Source organism: Anastrepha obliqua, chromosome 4 (genome assembly GCF_027943255.1).
Source record: "Anastrepha obliqua isolate idAnaObli1 chromosome 4, idAnaObli1_1.0, whole genome shotgun sequence".
Classification (NCBI taxonomy): Eukaryota; Metazoa; Arthropoda; class Insecta; order Diptera; family Tephritidae; genus Anastrepha; species Anastrepha obliqua.
Genome location: NC_072895.1, coordinates 40,518,101 through 40,540,347, shown reverse-complemented (window position 1 = coordinate 40,540,347; position 22,247 = coordinate 40,518,101). Strand labels below are relative to the sequence as shown.

The 22,247-nt window shown below is 36.7% G+C and overlaps 2 protein-coding genes across 7 annotated transcripts in view; one reads left to right on the top strand and one right to left on the bottom strand.

Annotated features, from left to right (window-relative positions):
• The window catches only part of LOC129243869 (SPARC-related modular calcium-binding protein 1), a 62,823-nt gene extending 44,607 nt beyond the window's left edge, over positions 1-18,216 (top strand). For 2 of the 5 annotated variants that reach the window (XM_054881263.1, XM_054881264.1), the window contains exons 3-11: positions 5,454-5,610; positions 5,677-6,182; positions 6,342-6,456; positions 13,129-13,545; positions 13,865-13,974; positions 14,045-14,319; positions 17,485-17,619; positions 17,705-17,847; positions 17,942-18,216. In XM_054881263.1, the coding sequence (XP_054737238.1) occupies positions 5,454-5,610; positions 5,677-6,182; positions 6,342-6,456; positions 13,129-13,545; positions 13,865-13,974; positions 14,045-14,319; positions 17,485-17,619; positions 17,705-17,847; positions 17,942-18,006 (1,923 nt within the window). In that variant the 3' untranslated portion in view covers positions 18,007-18,216. The remainder of the gene's footprint in view (positions 1-5,453; positions 5,611-5,676; positions 6,183-6,341; positions 6,457-13,128; positions 13,546-13,864; positions 13,975-14,044; positions 14,320-17,484; positions 17,620-17,704; positions 17,848-17,941) is intronic. The other 3 variants (XM_054881265.1, XM_054881267.1, XM_054881266.1) reach the window with 3 other exon arrangements.
• On the bottom strand, positions 18,186-21,600 carry LOC129243868 (GPI ethanolamine phosphate transferase 1). Of its 2 annotated transcripts, XM_054881262.1 has the most exons (4): positions 21,489-21,600; positions 20,607-21,411; positions 18,692-20,544; positions 18,186-18,238 (listed from the first exon to the last, which is right to left on the bottom strand). In XM_054881262.1, the coding sequence occupies exons 2-4, from the start codon at positions 21,391-21,393 to the stop codon at positions 18,236-18,238; spliced, it is 2,643 nt and encodes an 880-aa protein (XP_054737237.1). In that variant the 5' UTR covers positions 21,394-21,411; positions 21,489-21,600; the 3' UTR covers positions 18,186-18,235. The 2 variants fall into 2 exon arrangements, with proteins under 2 accessions (XP_054737237.1, XP_054737236.1); XM_054881261.1 differs by lacking the exon at positions 18,186-18,238 and having other exon boundaries at positions 18,312-20,544.
• Between the last annotated feature and the right edge of the window lie 647 nt (positions 21,601-22,247).

Below are 22,247 nucleotides of genomic sequence, written 5' to 3'. Positions count from 1 at the left end.
GAATGCCGTCAGAAGCGCCGCTTACAGCACACGCCTCTAAGACTGTAAATTGAGATATATAATATTTCGCAGATTAAGTGAATTGTTAGATTGGGATGCGCATAGCATTAAATCACGACACCTACACACACTTGCATGCCTAAGTGCTTGCTTAAGTGCATACTTATGAGAGGCATTTCAAAGCAAGTGTGAATAGTTAAACTACAAATAATTGTTCAGTATACATCTGTACATATGTATGTGCACGAGTGTGCATTATAAATGTATGTGATTACTTATGCAGAATCTAAATTAATTAAGTGGATAAAAATAATCAGGTTGATTTGATTAAGAAACCCAACCGTGATTTGAAGCTCCGATTATAGTTTTTTTGAAAAACTTATTTTGAGAATTTTGAACAAATTATAATCCAATTGCGATTAGAAGTTTAAGAATTTGCGTTTTTTTTTTATTTTGCTTTTCATTTTTATTTTATTTTATTTATTTTTTAACTAATTTTGGGTGTTTTAGACAAATTATAATCCAATGATTTGAAGCTTAAGAATTTTTCTTTTTGCACAAATTACAACGCAACTGCGATTAGAAGCTTAGGATTTTACGTTTTTTTATTTATTTTATTTTGAAAAAATTATTTTGGGCATTTTAGAAAAGAATTTTCGATTTAATTTTTTTTCAAGAAAAACAAATTTTGTTCTTTTATTTTACTTTGTATTTTTACTTCTTACTTTTTACTTTTTATTTGAAAAACTAATTTTGGGCATTTTAGAAAACCTTAAGAATTTTCGACTTCATTTTTTCACTGAAAAACAAATTTTGGGGAAATTATAATCCAACTGCTATTAGAAACTTTTATGTTTCCATTGTTTTTTATTTTGATTTTGATTTTTTTATTTTGAGAAATTAAATTTGGGTATTTTAGACGATTAGGTATTTCCAATTATGATTTGAAGTTTAAGAACCTGCGTGTTTTTTTATTTTGCTTTTCATTTTTATTTTATTTATTTTTGTTTTACTGAAAAACAAATTTTGAGGAAATTATAATCCAACCGCTATTAGAAGCTTAAGAATTTCTTTTTTTTTTTTATTTTGATTTTTATGTTTTTTTTTTTTTTTGAGAAATTAATTTTGGGTATTTTAGACAAATTATAATCCAACTATAATTTGAAGTTTGAGAATTCCCGATTTATTTTTGATTTAATTTGAGCTTATCTCACCAGTTTGTCAATGCAATATTTTTGTAAACATTTAATGAGTCGCTTACTCAGTAGCATGAGCTGAGTAGATATGTATGTATGTTGCCAACAACGTTAACGTCCGCATTTTTCAGACGCGTGCTCAGTGTAAACACCATGAGCAACACTTCCATTTCACAGCGTTAACGCATATCGCAGACATGCATTCAGAAACACGATATGATTCTGTTACAAACATACATACATACATAAATACAAACATATTTATGGTAATAATAAAATGACACCAACTGCCCCGTTGTGTTGACGCTTTTCATAAGTGCTTTTGTAACATTACTGCATTGTTATTGTTGTAGGAGCATGTCGACTGGCTCTTAAAGCGTCTTGTAATAGGCACTGTGCGAGGTTGGTAGGCTGTGGTGGCACGCTAAAATTTTCCTATTGAGACCTCTCTGATTCCTGCCATGATGAGTGGTGTGCCGTGGCGGACATTTGAACTGGGTCACACTCCATGCCTGATGATTTATAGGGTCTTTGAAAAAAAAATATTTTTTCGTTTATAACTCACACCCAGCTTGGTTTAATCCATTTCGAGTCGTTCTTATTGGAAACCCCTGTATTAGGATTGGCACACCGGGAGTCAGATATCAGTGTGTCTGAACAATGAAATTAAATGTATGACTAATGAATTCTACAATTGTAATACTTTATACAATCGATATGTAAACATACATATCTATTATTCATAAAAATAATAAATAAACAGAAAATTTACTCTTTAACTGATTACGATCGCTTACTAACCAATCACATGAAATAACCCAGTAGGAAAAATTTGTTTGGAGCGTTTTTTTACAAAGCCTTTTATTGCAGTTAATTCTAGTTATTCCCACTTTCTTTGATAAAAAAAGACATTGGACTGAGATATTCAGCCTAAGTTTTTGGTTAACTTTCAGGGAAATGAAAGTAAGTTGAAGTTCGCTCAAAAAGAGCGAAAACCACACAAAAATAAAGTCCACTAACCAGAAATTTCAATTAGAATTGTTTTTACGTAGGTTGCAAGAGCAAAGCAGTGTTTGACTAAAAATCTAACAAGAATGGTCAAACACCGGTTCACTTGATTAGATACCATCATTTTTATGGAAGAAAATTGTTATTAAAGCCAGTATTTCCAGTAACAGCCGTAGCCGAATGGTTCGAATCTCGGTGAAACACAAAAATTAACAAAAACATTTTTCTAATAACGGTCGCCCCTCGGCAGGCAATGGCAAACCTCCGAATGTATTTCTGCCATGAAAAAGCTCTTCCCATCTGCCGTTCGGAGTCAGCTTGAAACTGTAGGTCCCTTCATTTGTGGAACAGCATCAAGACGCACACCACAAATAGGAGGAGGAGCTCGGCCAAACACCCAAAAAGGGTGTGAGGGTCCAGGGTCCAGTAGAGCTCCAGATACTCGGGTCTCGAGCTCAACTCTTCAAAGGTTTATTCGAAATTTTCGCGTTTTTGTCAATTTTATGTGTCAGCATTTGTTTAGTTTTTCAGCGACGTTGGCACTGTGTGTAAATTACTTGTAAAACTGAAAAAAAAAATGTTCTCACAAAAACGTCAAAATAATCAGAAATATTGCTCGGATTACTCGAAAAAACTTGATATTGAAGAGGTGTGTGTTGTGCATTTGCCCGGCCTGCTTGAAAATATGTGAACGAAATCAAGAGCTCAACTACAGTACATGGGGAAAAGATTTTTAGAGCTGTGCTATTTAGCAGATCGTTTTTCGACTCTGAGTGAATTCGACAGAATCAGCTGAGGGGCTGATGTCACTTTTGATGTGTTTAACAAAATTTAGCTTGTGTTAGTGATATACGAAAAAAATCAACCAATAACATTTCGTTGCCGTCTGAATTGGTTTGTGCGTGATTGTATTCACATATGAAATGATTGTGTAGAATTCGATTGCCGAATCTACCAAGTGACGTCGCAGCCAAAGTTCCCCTCACAATTTCCTTATTCACCATAGCTCAATAGCAAACCTGGTATCATCCTGCAGTACATATTTTCTTTCAAGGAAGGAACATACCAAAATTGTGTCAGTTTCCAAATTTGCAGAAATTTACAATGAAAGTTTGTTGTTAAGGTGCTTAAAACCAATCTGGCATCATGATTTTTTTATTTTAATACATATTTTTTGAGGAAACTATTAACCGTAGACCTTTTTCTCAATCGTTTACAATAGTTAGGACATGTAATGAACTTTAAAACACACACATGCTACAAAAACAAAAGAAGAAAAAAAAATAAATTTTCTACAAATGCTTTGCTTTGCTTTACGTTGAAAAATTTCAAATGGTAGCTTTAAACGCTGTCAGAATAGTGGGAAAAAATGAAACGACGGGTATAACTGAAATTTCAAAGGCCGACAAAGCGCTGTCAAATTTTAAAATACACTCAAGCGAGCGAAGCAAAGCTGCCATTTAGTCAACTTTCATATCTTACAGTACACTTCTATTACTTTGTGACAGATGTCGAAGCAAAGCAAACTTGAATTGGGTCAGTACTTTTACGGAAAAAAATTTATACCGAAGGAATATGCAGTTTTCTCTCAAAATTATATTCTGGCAAAAAAGTACCGGGAATTGTTCAATAAATCTCCCACAATTATTCCAGTCATCAAAGCACCATTTAAACGAGTTTGAAGTGATCTTCTTCAGCTCCTTCAACGAATTCATCTTAATAGCTTCTATCGACTAAAAGCGGCGTCCGCGGAGTGCCAATTTAAGTTTTGGGAAAAGGAAAAAGTCAAAGGGGGCTAAATCCGGTGAATACAGTGGTTGTTCGATGCTATTTGTTGAGTTTTTGGTAACAAAAAGTGTTCACAATAGGAGTCTTGTGAGACGGCGCATTATCATGGTGCAAGATCCAAGAGTTTACTTTCCACAAAATGGGCCATTTCCTACGCACGTTCTCTCTCAAATGTCGCATAACTTCCAAACAAAATTCTTTATTTACCGTAGAACCATTTGGAATGAATTCCGAGTGCACAAAACAATGATAATCAAAGAAAACTAGTAGGATTACTTTCATTTTTGTCCGACTTTGACGTGGTTGTTTGGGTTTCGGCTTCGGATAGCGCCATTCAGCCGCCTGAATACCATATACCCACGTCTCATCACCTGTTATAATGCGCTGGATAAACGTTGGGTCCGAATTCACTTGCTCAAGCATGTCTTCAGCCACCTTCTTCCGATGAATTTTTTGAAAGAAATTCAGCTCTCTTGGAACGAGTCGAGCAGCCACGCGTCTCATGCCCAATTGATGATGCTAAATGTTGCGATTTGATTCGCGGAACACGCTAAGGTCACAAGCTACCTCCCTCAAACTTAAATTATGGTTTTCAAGCACCCTTTCCTTTACTTTGTCGACGATTTCATCCGTTGAAGCCGCCCATTAAGCGACCAGATCGGGGCAAATCTTGCACGACTTCTCGGCCCTCTGCAAAAGCTTTATACCACTCGTAGACCCGTGTTTTTGATAAAGCACACTCGCCATGTGCAACATTTTCAACGATACTTTTAAAATATAGCCAATCAGCTGATTCTTTCAAATTCGCTGAGAGTTGATATTGGCCACACCTTCTGTCCACACAGTTTCGAATTTAACAGAACCAGCTGACGGACTGACCTCGCTTGAGGTGTGCTTACAGAGAAGCTGAGATTGTGTTAGTGATATACGAAAAGAATCAACCAATGACACTTCGTTGTTTGAACAACGACTGATTGGACGAGTGTGTGACCGACGTCGGTAGGCACCCACGTAAAACACAACGGACGCTGGACGAGTGTGTGAATGCATGTGAAATTATAGTGCAAAATTTGGCTGCGAATCCGCAAGTGACATGGTAGCCAAAGTTTCCCTCACAATGTTTTTTTTTTGCATAGCTAAATAGCAAACCAGGTAATCTGTCATCCTTGGTATTTGAAGATTAAATAAAAACTCATCAATTTTCACCTTTCGTTCCTCGCACAATTGTTACCCCAGCATTTACTTTATGCTAGGCGGTAGCGATGCTGAATAACTACGTTTAATTTTTTTGAAAATAAAGGAAAATACGTCTATCTTAACAAGTAAACGTATCGAACCCTTATATGAAACGAGTGCATTAGTACAGTATCGATAAATATAAAATCAAATTTAAAATTTCTTGTTTTGCAAAAATTGCAATATTTGACTATTTCTTCTTCGCCATTTACATTTTTTCAATAGATATCCGAATGCGCTGCCAAAGGTGGCGAGTGCGATGAGACCAAAGGCCGTCCAGTTTGTGGCACAGACGATCAAACCTACCCCTCACGCTGTCATTTATTGCGTGTGCAATGCAGCGGCCATCAAGTCAGTCTCAAATATCGTGGACCCTGCAAAGGTGAGTTACAACTTTAGTTAATTTACCACCTTACAAAATTTGTATGAGTCATTTGTGCTCTTCTAGCCTGCAAAGAAGCACGCGATTACGCTCTCAAGCACAAATATCGCAATCCACCAAAATTCATACCACGCTGCAAAACCGATGGCACCTATGCAGCCGTTCAATGCTTAGGCGATACAGGTTGTTGGTGCAGTGATATCACCGGCAAACCCATCGAGAATACATCGGTACGCAATGGCAAGCCCAAATGTCGCGAATACACTAAGGCGAATATACGTCGCTCACCGCCTCGTCATTTGAGTCCGAGTCGTGGTCGACGCACCTGCACTGCCATCGATCGTGCCACCTTCAATGCCAATCTCATCAAAGTCTTCCAAAGTGAATACATGCGAGCTGGACAACAGAAACGCGGCCTGTCAGCCAATGCTGCAGCGATTGGCGGCGAGGAGGGTTTGGCTACACCAAATGATAAGTCGGTGATCGATTGGAAATTTACGTACTTGGATGCGAATGCAAATCAAATGCTGGACAAAAATGAATTCCGTGAACTAAAGAAGCTTGTAAAGCGGGTAAGTTGTTAATGACGTTTCGAATGAATTTGCTATTGTGGGTGACATACATATATACAAGTGCATGTGTATGTATGCGTTTGTGTGGCAGTATGTTGAGGAATAATTGCAGTATCTCTTTAGCTGTACATGTCATTTAATTATAAATTCTCTGCACAGGCGGTGAAACCGAGACGTTGTGGACGTGCTTTTGGCAAATTCTGCGATTTGGATGATGACGATCGACTGACACTGACCGAATGGAATAATTGCTTTTCGAAAGATGAAATAAATCGTAAGTACACGTTTTGGGTCCTCTGGTTGGGTAATTTGGACTAACACGAACATTCAATTTTTCTTCTATCGCTCGCTTGCTGGAAGAGGGTAATATTCGTTTTTTTTTTTATCAGTATGCATAAATGACTGCCAGTTCTTACGATGTGCTGTGTAAATTACAAAGGCTGACAAAATTTTATTGACTTAATTGACTTCTAGAAGCAAGAACTAGACTACAATTTACCCAATGTTCTTGACCCGTTGAAGCCAAATCTGAAGAGAATCTCTGATTAGACCCAGCGCGTTATATAATTTATATAATCGAGATATTCGGGCTTAAAAATTAAAAAAAAAAACAAGAATATTCGAAGTAATGTAACATCATGCGATATTTTTTTTTAAATCCTAACAGTATCGAAAATGTAAAACTCTCCCTTTTTAAGTAATTTTCTTATGTGATGAATTCACTCTCTCATGCTTCGATTCACTAATCACATCTTGCTACCCAGACGTATTCACACTGAGAAAATAAATTGAGGTGTTGGAATTGAGGTCTCGAATTCATTGCGGTGTTTCTCGGCAGGACTGCATAACACTTCTCAGAATGAGGCTGGGAACAATACTCTTCTCAACCAAACATCTGTGCACTAAACGACAATGACAGTTGAACCCAGCAACAAATACACGAAATCCTAGTTGCGCTAAAAAAGACGGTATTGTAGAAATGAAGATAATCTAAGGTTGTCAAAAAAGTCTTGCGGTATTTTTATTGAATTTTCAATTGTTCATAAAATTGGTTATAATAATGCGATTTAAGTCAAATATGCGCCGTTTTGTTCGATGACGAGTTCCCAACGAGATTCCAACTTCATAATGCCCCTCTTATAGAAGCTCGCTTCCCTATTGTCAAAAAACTCGGAGAGCCAATTTTCACAGGACTCTCTTGAGGACAACTTCCGACTACCAAGCTCGTTCGCCATGGACAGAAATAGGTGGTAATCACTTGGTGCGAGATCCGGACTATACGGTGGATGCAAAAGAACCTCCCATCCGAGCTCCCGCAGCTTCTGGCGCGCCACCAAAGATGTGTGTGGCCTGGCGTTGTCCTGATGACAACGGCCTCTGTTGATCAAAGATGGCCTCTTCTGCATGAGTGCTGCATTCAAGCGGTCAAGTTGTTGGCAGTACAGGTCCGAATTGAGCGTTTGGCCATAGGGGAGCAGCTCATAGTGGATGATTCCCTGCCAATCCCACCAAACACACAGAAGAACCTTCCTGGCCGTCAATCCAGGCTTGGCCACCGTCTGGGCAGCTTCACCGCTTTTCGACCACCACCGTTTGCGCTTCACGTTGTCGTAAGTGACCCACTTTTCATCGCCAGTCACCATCCGCTTCAAAAACGGGTCGATTTTGTTGCGATTCAGAACCGATTCGCATGCATCCATACGGGCAAAAATGTTTTTTTGCGTCAAGTCGTATGGCACCCATACATCGAGCTTCTTTTTGAATCCAAGCTTCTTCAAATGGTTTATAACGGTTTGATGACTCATGCCCAGCTCTTGGCCGATGCTACGGCTGCTACTATGCCGGTGTCTTTCGATTAATTCAGCGATTTTATCGCAATTTTCGACGACAGGCCTTCCGGACCGTGGCGCATCTTCGATCACCTCTGAACCAGAACGAAAACGTTGAAACCATCGTTGTGCGGTGGAAATGGAAACTGTATCGGGTCCATAAACTGCACAATTTTTTTGGCCGCATGAGATGCATTTTTGCCTTTATCGTAGTAGTACTGTAAAATATGCCGTATTTTCTCCATATTTTGCTCCATGTTTGCGACGCTATAACTCACGAACGACTAAAAGCAAACAACAATTAATCAGGCACGTGTTAGCACGTGAAAAGAGTTTTCCAAAAAGCTCTAGCGTGAACCGATGCGACGAATACAACTAGAACTACGCGCTTGCAAAGACAAGCTTGCGGAAATACCGCAAGACTTTTCTGACAACCTTATATTATCCATCCCCGAACTGTCGCATGATACATGACCACAACTTACCAATATCGGTGTAAAGTGGCCTTAGAAATACTAATAATAATATCTGACAAATTTTTATTTGCAGTAGTCAAATACTTCCGGTTACGTTGGCTATTTTGTGGGTTATTTTATACGAATCAAAAACAGATGGATACCTCAGAGATAAATACATATTTTTTATAATTCGTATGAAAATGGATTTCAAAGGTGACGAATTGTACCTGCTTTAAGATACTGTTGCGACAATGGCAAAAAAATATCTTTTGATGTTATTCAAACTCAATTATAGTCAAAAACAATAATAGGAATCAAAATGTATTTAAGTTGAATGCTGAAAGTGTGATTGCATTTGGCAGTGCTCTCATAAGGAATATACAGTTTGTTTCAGAAGAAAAGAATCGGTTTTTTTTCTTGTAACTTCAAGATACATTTCGTTCTGCTTTTTGCTGCGTAATAGTTGCACTCAAGGGCTACGACACCATTTAGCGTCGTTCGACGTCAGGTTAGTGTCGTTCGAAACTTTCCCGTAAACGCAACCAAACAAAAATGAGTGAGAAGTACGCGAAGCGTTTGAGGCGGTATTTTTATGCACGCTTTCGAAACGGCCGAAACAATCTCACACCGCGACTGCAAAGTGATTAAAAAATTAAAAAATTTTGTTGTGATGTGGAATCAGCAGTATAAAGTGTAGGAAAATCTTGATGACTTTTCCGAGCGCGGCTTGAACCGTGTGATGACAAAAAAGCAGGATAAAGTAATCATTCAACTTTTTAAGCGGGACCCTTTTTTGTGACTACGCTAAAAAGATAATAAATGTGAGTATTAACACCATCGAACGTCAATTAAAGGAGACGAACATATCCTACCGTCCGACATTATCAAAACCACTGCTCTCAGAAAAATTTATTGAGAAACATCAAAACAAGAAAATGGCGTCACAGTATTGGACTGAGCCTCTCAGTCCCCAGACACCACCGCCTTTGAAAATGTGTGGGGAATTATGAAAACGCATCTTGTCGGAAAGCCAGTCCATGATTTAAAGCAACTCGCGCAACTCGACGAGCTACGCAGAAAAGCTGGTTCAAGGCATGAAGAAGAAGTCAGGCTATACTCGACAATGATGGAGACTACAAGGCTTATTGAGTAATTACGACTCATAGTTTTGTACTTACTTTCATGTAAAAAAAATTTTAGATATAACAGGTGGCGCAAAATTAATCAATTATGGAAAGATTTATAATATTTGCAAATATCGGCCTACGGCAATCATATTTGACACTTGTGAGCTAGACAGCTGCAGCATACAAACAGACAAGCAATGGAGCACGTAAGGGTCAAAATAAAGATTTCCGTCATGCAAAATATTTTTTTGTTTTCAGTAAAAAGTTAAATGGTTAATTTTGCGCCACCCGATTAATTTTGCGTCACCCTTTATATCATTTATACTGCATGAATAATCGCAAATTCTTTTTTCTGACACAGACTGTAAATAACTATAGCACAGGAACTTTTTGACAAATTTTGGCAGTTTGCTTCTTTCTTATTTAATCTTAATATTTTTTTATGAAAATATAGTTCATTCTACTATAAACAAAAATATAAATCCAAGTTTCAAACTTTGTATAAAATAAAAAAAAATTCACAAATTTAACTTTTATTCAGAACTTTTAGAAAATTTTGAAGTAGGCAGTTTTATGAATTGAATTTTGAAAAAGTTTGAATGACAGTGACAAGTGCTAGTTTCAAGGAGCTTAAAAATCGTTTTAATTTTTGGCCATTTCTTTTCTTGTACATTTTCTCCATATAACGTAAGTTCGAATTTTTTTATATGGAGGAAAACAAATACACTGATTAACGCAGTATACTAAAATGTCAAATTGAAAAAATTGAATACTGAAGGAGGAAATTGCTTTCTCATTTCAATTTGTTTGTTTATATTTGTTGACATTTTAGTTCCTTAAAAGAGAGCCGCACTGAATTGACAATCACTTAAGGGAAAACAGTAAATAAAAAACATTTAATGTCTGTTTTGGTTTTTTCGAATATGACGTTCTTCCATCGTAAGCGCGATTCTTATTTACGTGTATGCATGTGCGAATAACTCACAAACTACATAAACATACGTAGAACGGTACATAGTCTGGTTTGTAACATGACAATTAACAATCGCTTTCAAGGTTTTTTTTTTTTAAATTTACCATTTTTTGCAAAATACACAATATTATTTCATTGGGGTGAATAAATTTTTTAATTCATTTAACTCATGAACTTCCCAATCCTACATATTGGACTATCCAACTAAGTTCGAAAAAGATACGACGAGGAAATACAACTCTTTGAGTTAAAATTAAACTGATTTTTTCACTAACTCGTTTCAGCTAATATTATTACTTTATGTTCACTTTTATAAGAATTGTTTGGGTCTAAAAAATAACCATCCCTTCATTTATCGCATCATACATCGGTCTCGATTGCGTACAAGAATCCCACCTAATTTAGTGTTCTTATGCGTGGTGAAAAAAATTCAGCAGGTGTGGCCAATATCAGACCGTTAACCGGCTCTTGACCAATTTGAAAGAATCAGCTGATTGGATGCCGTCACCGAGCTCATGACAGCGGTTTTTTACGAAAAAACTGATATTATAATATTTTGGACGAGTGCATGAATGCATGTGAAATCAGCGGGCGGAATTCTGTCAAGACAAATTGAATACTGAAAATGGCATCTTCCAAAGCAGTTCATTTATTTTTCGCAATTTTGACAAATCTGACGTCTGGCTCTTTACCAATATAGAACAACCGAATAAAACAAACAAAAAGAAGAGAATTTGCATGTTTATGAAAATTAAGTGAATGGCTTGGTAATATTGCGATTTGTGACATTTAACCGTTTGAGTGCTAAGCGATTTTCTTTAATACATACGGAAATTGCGAAGCAAAATTTGGTCTAAGAAAACTGAAATATGATGGCTTTACAAATATAAGCATAGAGAACACAAAAAATTACATATTTCAATAATTTTATTTTTATTTTGTAGACTAAAGTATTAGTTATGATTATAAGAAAAACTTATTTACATTTTTTTAATATCATCTTTTTTTTTTACAACAAGTTCCGGCATTATTATTCAAATGTTGGCACATTTGTAGTTCCCCACACATGTACCATGCACACCTTTTTTGCAAATGTTGCATATTAGCCGGGAACGCTTTGGATTTTTAGATCCTTTTACACTACATACTACACATTTGCGCAATTTATTTTCAAAATATCGATATTGAACGAAAAATAAAAATTGTTTTTAACGGTCTCAACTAATTTATACTTTTATATGACATAAATTTTTGATAAATATCGCAAAATAATATTCAACACGTTCCTAGCCGAACGCCAAATGCACAGTGATGCAATCGTCGCTATAGCGACGCGCCGCAAATTTGGAGTAATTAGTTATCGTCGCTATATCGACGAATCGCACTCAAACGGTTAAACTAAACAAACTAATGGAAACGAAGAGCTGCTTGTAAAATTGTAAAATCACCATTGAATAAAACGCCACCAAATACAGTTTTTCTGCGTTCTTATCCATATGACGCCTTTGGTGTGTATATGATTTCTTTTGTCTGTTAGTTTACATTGCTTTCACCTACTCTTCTCCTTCACAAACAAGTAATTCCCATTTCTTTTGTTTGTTTGTTCATGGAGCCTGACGACACAGCAAATTCGGAAGGCGCAACCATGTATTCTATCATCCCTAGAATTCTGCTTTCATCATTGTGGAAGGCCTAACCTGGTAATCTATCAAGGCGAATTGAATATATCATCCTTGATAACATATATACATATACATATACATATATATGATTGGCGCGTACACCCTTTTTTTTTTGGGTGTTTGGTCGAGCTCGTCCTCGTATTTGTAGCGTGCGTCTTGATGTTGTTCCACAAATGGAGGGGCCTACAGTTTCAAGCCGACTCTGAACGGCAGATATTTTTTATGAGGAGCTTTTCATAGCAGAAATACACTCAGGGGTTTGCCAACTAAGAATATGCCTGATCGTTCGTTATCAAGAATGTTCGCGCACCATGCTGCGTTATATTTCATATTTGGCATGAACGGTGTAAAATTTTGACCTCAACGACTGTTTTTTTTTAATAACAGGAATCTAATAACTACATGACAATCAACTTTATTTCATTATTTACATAATTCGCTTTAATCATAAGATTGTTTTATTATTACATTGTGAGACTCCTTTTGACTTTCGTTAGCCTTTCTGAATTTTGACCCACTGTGCTTTTGACTCAGGTGGTCATACTATAATTTAAAAGCAAATAAGTTTGCGGCGCATTTATAGTCGTACACGCGTGGCGTATGAGTAATATTTACGAGTATATTTTCAAATTTAATTTGTAATTGGAATTGGCATTGGAATTTGTATTAACAAAAAGTAACCCAATCATCGTATATTAAATTTGCATGCCGAAATCATACAAAAAAATGAAAATTTAACACTAACACAATAGGAAAACACATATACTTCATTATTATTTACATTGAAATGACTTCCTATTACATATGTATGTATGTATGTCTAAGTAAATGCCATTCTACATATTCCAATACAATTCCAACTCGTATTTGTATGCAGGTCATTCGGCTGCTGAAAATAAGAATTATGCCGTTAATAGCATCACCAGCAGCACCTATCACGGATATGCACCACAGCAGCAAAACAATAATAACAACAACGACAACAACAGCAATAATCGTCATACATCGCCGCCTTTCAATAATCATCCACAACAACAGTTTCATTCGAATAATCATCAACAAAGTCACAATACATATAGCAATAGAAACAGCAACAACAACAACTATAATATTAACAGAAATGATAATATCAATAATATACATCACCCCTCAAGTACGCTGGACGAACTGGAGAGTGAAAGCAATGGCGATGATGACGAAAGTAGTCAACATTTGGACTATGAAGAAGAAGATTATGATCCCGATGAGAGCGAGGATAGCGACACGCTAAGCATGTTAAATTCAACTATTCGTTGTACGTACCGTTATTATCAGCAAACATATCATACGAACTTAACAAGAGTGCAGATATCACTAAACCTTTTTGTAACTGTCCAAACTTAATTACCCTCTCCTCAATTCCGATTTCCACCAGTAGTTTGTGTCCGCCGCTTTTCTTAGTCCTCTAATACTTTTATACGCATGAAATTTAAAACAATTCGTAGCATCCTGGAGTTACTAACATATCGTTTATTATAAATGTATGTATGTACATATGTACTCAGTGCTTAGTGTTGTTGGTGCTCTAACAAAAGTAACCAATAAATTATAATTAAAAACTCATTCCAACAAAGGGCCTGACATTCTTGTAGACTTACGACCAAAAGCCGATATACAATTCAACGAATCCGACAGCGAGTCCGATTGCTTGGCTGATCAAAAGGTAGCGCTAGAGGAGCAACGAGTAAGTTTCCACACTAGCTCTATGTGAAATTGAAAAATCTATGTAATATTTTTTACTTCTTTTGTTTTAGCATGGCGGCACACTGTTCTATGTGCCCGAATGCACTCCGGATGGACGTTACCAGCGCGTGCAATGCTATCGTTCCACACCGTATTGTTGGTGTGTACATGAGGATACGGGCAAAAATATACCCGGCACATCGGTGAAGGACAAACGGCCACAATGCGATGCCATCTATGCAGCACCACGTTCCATGAAAGGCTGTCCCGAGCCAAGGAAAACCATATTTTTGAATGATCTCAAAGAATTCTTGAAAACAGACATTGTACCTACTGCTATGTCGAGGTAAGAGTATTGAAATTTCACCGTAATACTGTGAGATTTTGTAAACCGATGAAGTATTCTGGTTTGTTCCCAAAACATTTGAGGGAGCGATACGAATTTATCACCGGCCAATGACTGGGGAAATAATCGGCATGTGGGGAAATAACGAACTCCCCTTAGGCGAAGACTTCCCTGTAACGAAGCTTGCAATTGCTTTTATATGTACGTGCCCTTCAAATTGAGATTATCGCTTCAGTAAAGTGACGACAAGTGAGCGTAGAAATCAGACTATGGCAAAACTGAGTTGCTTATCAGTTACCCAAAAATTAAATTTAATTACTGAGACTCAAAAGAGCACTAAACTTTTCTCCATTATCAAGAACTAGCATCACCCAGTGGGCTTCGCACCACCATACATAAAATGTTTGTTTTATATCGCAAGAAATTTTTCATATTAAGTTTTCTTTATAGAACTCGTAAAATGTTTAAACAGTTGAATTAGTTGATTTTTTTCATTCAACATACTTTCTAAAGATGTCACAATAGCCTTTGCTGTAATTTTTTAAAATTTGATTGTGGTGGTCACCTATATACAGGTAAGGTACCGGTTCAAACACATCCTAGGGTTACCCGGTTCCACGTTTTGGATTATATCTCGAGACCCTAGTCACGGAACGGTATGAAAAATACTCTATACTATAGAAATCATCAACAGCTCCCATTTGCTACCCATATTGTACAAACACATCCTAGGGTTACCCGGGTTCACGTTTTGGCCTATTTCTCGAGACCCTGGTATCCGATTCTTAAAATTTTAAAACACAAACCATCTACTGAATAGTCCAAACAAAGCCTAAAAATTTGGTTTGGATAGGTGAGCCCGTTCGCGAGTTTTAAGCGAATATAGGGACAGATTTTCACATTTATATATATAGATTATAATTTCTAGCAACCTTTAGCTATTATAAAAAATAAAAATAAAATTCTACCCTGTGTGCCAAGAATACATATTTTTTAATGCCACTACGTCGAAAACTTCGATATAACTCCTATTAGCCGGCCCCAACGACTTCGTTATAGAGGAGTCCGACTGTATATACAATACACTACATATACCAAAATGCTCAGTATGATGAGAGGAGTCGATTAGTCGAGTATGTCCGCCCGTCCGTGTGCACGATAGCTCTAGAAAAAATTAGTATATTTCAGTGAAACTCTGAGCACATATTAAACTTTGTCCAAGGTATGGCGGTATTGAAAATGGGCGGTATCGGTTAATAACCATGCAAACCATGGCAGGTTTCAAAATGGGAAATTTTCAAAACAAAACAAAAAAGCGTTATAATGCACGCTGCAACATTAGTCAAATCTTACAGAAATAATGAACCAAACATTTATGAAATAAAATTGGCAGCGCCCTTTTTGGGTAAATGCGTGTATAGGTACCAGTATGGCTTCACCTCATTTAAATCCTACTTAAATATTATTGAGATGGGATAAAAAACACGCCCACTTTTATGTGCCAAGACTAAAGTTCGGATTGAATTACTTGTTGTTATCCGTATTAGCCGAAAGCGCTACCCTTTGTGGTTTTTAATATTTGAAAGTCTTTTAAATAAAGGGTCCATTAAGAGGCCGTCGTAGCTTTGAGTAGTGCGGGTTCAGTGCTTAGATTCTCAGAAAGTTAATGCATTAGTTTCCACAAAATACCAAACTCTTCACACAACTTACTTAAAACCGATAGGCAAATAAATACTAAATATGATACAAAGTGAAACCTTGATATAACGAACCTAGATAAAACGAAAAACTCTACATAACAAAATTTTGACTGAGTCCCACGATATAAACCTCGTTATTGCGAAATTTTCGAAAGACGTTTGGAGTATATTGACAGTTAGAGTTCCGTTAACAGAAACCACTATTTAGAGAAGTGTCAATCCAAAAGCCTCAACATAGCGAATTCTGAATACAAAAGCAACATTTCCAAAATTTTGCATTTTTCGTGGTTTTGATATTCTATAAATACAGGGTGGGCCATATAGCGTTTGCTTTTTGAACCATATATTTTTTTTAGAATGGTAACACAAATGACATGTCAAATGTTTTCATAATTTACTTAAAGGTTTGATATTTACGAAATGGGACGCTATATGCTTGAACAAAATTGGGAAATATTGAAAACCTATTTCCAAAGTGCTGAGTCTTCTTCTTCTTTTCTGATTTTCACATCGGTGGCTAAGTCAATAAGCAAAATTGTGGGATTTGGGGCTCAAAAAATCCACACGTTACTTTAGGGAAGTAAATGCATCTACAACGAGTCACTGTTTGGTGCGGTTTTAAGTCTGGCGGCATCATCGGGCCATTGTTTTTTCGAAAATGAGCGAGGAGCCGCGTTACAGTAAATGGCGAGCGTTACCGTGACATGCTCCACGAGTTGTTTCCAAAAATTGAAGAGTATGGACGACATTTGATTTCAACAGGACGGTGCAACTTGTCACACTGCCAAAGTTACACTCGAACTTTTGGCTACAGTTTTTGAAAACCGAATAATCAGCCGAAATTCCGATATCAATTGGCCGCCTCGGAGCTGTGATTTAAGTCCGTTTGACTATTTTTTGTGGAGAGCCGTTAAGGACAAATGCTATGCGAACCATCCAGAGACGATTGATGCTTTAAAACACGAAATTAAAGTTGCCATTCATGAAATTGGAGCCCAAATAATCGAAAATGTGGTTAAAAATTGGGTTGATCGAATGGCCTACTGTAAAGCCAGTCGTGGCAGTCATTTGAACGATATTATTTTTCATTCATAAATGATAATGTTCAATCTTCAAAATAAAAAAAAAAGTTTGAAAAAATATTGATTATTTTTTTTTTATAGCCGATTCAAAAAGCAAATTTTACATGGCTCACCCTGTACTATGATTAAAGTGAAGCATTTGTGCAAGCCCATTAACATCGTTATATCGAAGTTTCACTGTACAAACAAGTTGATTTCAAAAGAAATTATAGAAAGAAATTCAACCGTCGGGTATATAAAACTCGATTTTGCCCGAAATTATATAGCTGTAAATATTTTCTTACTTATTTTATGTCGCATATACACTCTAATTCAAATCGTCCATGATTGTGCCATTAAATTTAATTTGCTCTAAATAATAATAACATTTCGCATTTACACAGCGCCAACACAACCAAATGGAATTCTGAAGACGAACGCATTGCGACATTGAGTTTTGTCTGGCTTGATAAGAATAAGAACAAAGCTTGGGAGCGAAAGGAGTGGAAGACATTTAGGGAAATAGTTACCAGCTCGAAGTAAGCAGTTTTTATTATTATACGTATTTTAATATAATATTTACTTACCTATAGACACCTAACACATTTTTTGGTAAACTTTTAGGACTTTACGTAAATGCGGCAAAAAGATGCCACGGTATTGTGATGTTAATAGCGATAAGAAAATAACGCTCACCGAGTGGTTGAATTGTCTGCAAACGGAACGCATTGAGGAGCAGGTGACTTCGCAGAGTTCGACGGAAGCCAGTAAGTTGAAGCAGAATGCATTTGAATTGCATTTGTTTATTTATATTTAACAAACTTTCTTTTTATTCTTTACAAAAAATTTGAATTTTTATAGACGAATCCATAACGTCGAAGAAGCTAACTGGCTCCAATCCACTTGAGAGGTATTTGAAAGATTAACGTCGCTGCAATAGCCCCAGCAGCTGGTGTGATACGAGCGTAATAACTCAAGTGTCTTCTTCTTTTTTCGTTTCTTATTTTTTAGTTTTTACGTTCTTAATTAAAGTTTCATTTAATTATTATTTGTTAAATTTTCACGAGCTGGTGTTTTGCTTTATTTAAAAATTGCATTTTTCGTGATAGTTGCTACTAAAAATACGCATATTTATGTATGTATTTATTTATGTTTTTACTGAAATTAAAACGAAAACAAAAAAATAATAATTTTAGTTAAGAATTTGATTGTAAGTAAGACTAAAACCAACTTTAAAGTAATCATACCGCACAGGTAGCTCGATGTATGTATTTTACACTAAAATTTTGTACATAAATATTTATCGCTTAGCTTAAGGTCCGAACTTCTTTTTATGCTAATACTTGTAGGTTTTAAGTTAAATATATTCTACATACACATACATATACATACTTGCGAATACTTAGTTCTAGCCACGTCTTGTATGTACTATATGTAACTAATTTATTTTAAGTTTTTAATAGTACGAGTATCAAAAATTTAATTGTAATGTGGAATAAATATTATATACACAGCATTCGTTTGGTTTTTGGTTTTTGCAGTAGTCAACTTTAAAGTTGAGACAAGAAATTAAGAACAAAAACTAATTAACTAGTAAATTTTTTACTCTACATTTTGCACTTTCCCATTTAAACGCAGCAGCAATTTGGAGAAGTAAGTGAAAACCACTAGCACCAGTGTCGTCACTTCCATAATGACGAAGTGTGAAATAGAAGTGCCGATTTCCAGCCAAGAGCCTTCGTTGCGCACCAAAAAGAGAAAATTCAAACCCATCACATCACAGATTAGCATCAAACAAACGAATATTGTTTGCTCATTAGTGCGCGCAAATGTCGACATACCGAAAATAATCGATATATTTAACACTACAGGTATGATTAGCTTTAAAATGACCAACGCCATAATGAGGAATGGCGAAAAAGTGCCCAAAAAGCAACGCACAATGTTCGGGTCAAAAGAGCTAACCGATGCAATGTTGCCGGTACCGAAAAAGGAGAATAACGTATACAATAGTATGGCAAAAGACAGTTTTAAAGCCGCTTGTAACTGCTGTGGTGTTAAATGCCCTTTTTTACCTTTAACAAGGTACGCATCCAATTTGTAGGATATAGGCAACTGCATTGGTTGCACTGATAGTGTAAGCATTAATTCGGATGCAAGCATAACTACGAAAAGAGCCTCGTATGATGTACAGAGTAGCGCGTAAAGTGAGGTAAGCAAGAAGAATATAAGCTCAATGCGTTGCTTTAACACAGTTGTTTTATGAATAACAATTACTGAGAAAGTGTATATGAGGAAACTCCATGAAAGTGCTTGCGATAAGAAGGGCACACCTTGTTGTTGTGAATGCCAGTAACTGACTAAGAGTGCATTGACAATACAGACGGCAGCGGGTAATTTAATATGCCAATGCAAATGAGATTTAACAACGAACGGGCGCATTATTGTCGCAAGCATGCCGAACAGCAGCAGCCATGTATTTGCATAGCCAACTGAAGGCGGTAGCAGTGGAAATATGGCTAACACTATGCTTAATGGTAGCCAAACATATAGTTTGGTATTATTAGCGGAAAATGTGCGAAAATTAATGGCTAGTGTGTAAATCAGAAAACCCAGTGAAATAAACTTGCGTTCAAAGAAGCTGTAAACAAACAATTCGGCGCACAAAACTAGTGCTAACAATTGAATAAGCGGCATGGCACGTATTAACGGCAGTAGTGAAACACCTTGTTTCTGCACCAACAACTGCCAAACCAATAAAGGTAGCAGTAAGTAGAAAGCTATAACAAATGGTATACGTTGCAACAGTAGCAACGCACAGAGCACAAGCAGGGTAAATTGTTGACCAAACGTAAGCGACCAGCGCCAATTAATATGCTTCACTTCTTGTCGCTGCCCCAACAGCAACTGTAGGCAATAAATTATCCAACCAACAAATGTTGCGGTTGTACTTATCTGTAATGGAATGCGATAATAACCCTGATAGTACTCAATGCCTTCCAAGGCAAGCTGCATCACGTCATAACTTATGTGTATGGCATCTTCGTATTGGCCAACTCGTAGTTTTGTATCTGTGTTTTCTACATAATGAGCAATTATTTTTGTATCAAGTTTATCATATCGTAGTAGATAACGTGAGAAGAGGCCCTGTCGATGCGTATCCAATAATACTTCAAATTGTGCCAAAAGCTGCAATGTATTACTGTGTACGGCATGTGCTTGATATTCTGCCGAGGCATTCAAGAACCGTAGTGGTAATATGCCAATATTATTCATTGGTGGCGCAACCCCAATCAAAGCTGCAATTAATGGAGCTATTTGCGCCTGCTGCATATGATGAAGAGGGCGTATTATGTCTTCGCCGATTTTAAACTCATTCTCAAAGCTTGCGTTACTGGCAATACCAGCTCCCCAAAGGAAGAAAGGTGTTTGCGTTTCGAAATCTTCACTGGAACCATGAGATCCTGTAAAGAGTGCAAAATTTATACTCAGTGTCGAAATATTTTACTTCTTATACTGAACTTACCCGCATTGGTCATGCCATGATCAGACGTTAGCACATATGCTGTACGCCCATCAGGGAAAGTACGTTCGAATTCCTCGTAAAACTTGTATACGTCACGTTCAGTGAGATGCAAGTTCTCTAGAAAATTTGCCGTACCAGGCTTGTGCACATGTCCGGCAGTGTCTAGCCCCAACAAATGTAGAAAGAATATAACTTTTTCCTCCGCACGTAGCTCTACTTCTTTTCGAGCGAGTAGTAGACGTACACGTTTAAATACCCATTCGTCTAGTTTATAAGTTTTATCGCGACCGGAGAAGTCAAGTTCGTGATCATATGCGTCAATGAGTAATCGCTGCTCGCTCTCTATGCCACCCATGCGTGAAAAGATATGTAGCACATCTGCAGCACCCCACGCGTAAGTGTGACTACTTCGATTAAAAACGGTGTCAAAATCAACAGGATTACGCTTCCAACCGCGTGTCACCGCCGATGGATCTTCATAAAGGCCAGCGATGAGCGCAATATGACCTGGCCGCGATTCGGTTGGCACACGTGTATGAGAAATGCCAACCAAACCTTTTGTCTTTAACATTAATTTAGCCAAATGTGGTATGTCCTTGCAACCATTACGAAAAAAAGATTCCGCACGTAGTCCGTCGGTGACAATGAGCACCAGTCGCTTTGCAGGCGGCTCCAATGCTATCGGCTGTTGTGGCTGCAAACCTGTTATGATTGGTGAGCGAAAGTATATCACAAATATAGAGCCAAGAAGTAATAAATGCACCACAATAGCGTTGATTATCCACATTTTACAAAACGATTGAGCCTGGTGGACGGAAAGGAATGTAAAAAACAATGTTATGAGCCTTACACTTGCATATTTATTGAATATAAAGCGCACACCTCTGATAGGTTTCGAATCACAACACTCTCGCACAAGTTTAATAGCCTTTTAATTTATTATTATTGCGTTTACATATCGAAAATATCCAGAAACTGGATTGAAGTTTTGCGATATACGAATGGTTAAAAGCAACAAGAAACAGCTGATTGCCGTAATAATCGATTAACGATAGCAGGCATGGTTGCTTTGGCATTAGTAAGGAATCCCGGAAACGGAATATGGAATATGAAATGTCGTTCATTTGAATGTCATTTCCGCTAAAAGTTCAAAAGGTTTGCTCATGTTACAACTTTGACACAATAATGGATTATTTTTGTTGTTTTGATTAAATGTATAAATATGTATTTAATTCAAGTATTATCAAATTGTGTGTGTATCTGTACGTTAAACAAATGCTACTTATAAAATAATAGTGTCTAGTATCTCTGTTCAATAATTAATGGTGTTTTAGAGCAATAATTTTTTTATTAAACTTTTGCTTATATAATTCTTAATGCTAATTAAGTTAGGATGATATTGTATATACCCCCTATAAAGAATAATAATATTTCTTAAACTTGCAAAGATTCGCAATATAGTAAATTTTAAATTAAATTTAATATATATAGGTATGTCTGGACTTTTCAGTAGGCATTAACCTTTATTAGTGAGTAGTTGTACCCGCAATAACTACCGACGGCTGTTTGAAATTCGAATAAGTATTTTCGTACAAAAAAATTTTATTTTATTTTATTTATTGTTATGTTATTATAGTATTT

Coding starts and splice junctions, on each gene's coding strand:
- LOC129243868 (XM_054881261.1), bottom strand. CDS start 21,393: ATGTGGATAATCAACGCTATTGTGGTGCATTTATTACTTCTTGGCTCT. Junction 20,545..20,606: donor TCATGGCATGACCAATGCGG/GTAAGTTCAGTA, acceptor CACTCTTTACAG/GATCTCATGGTTCCAGTGAA.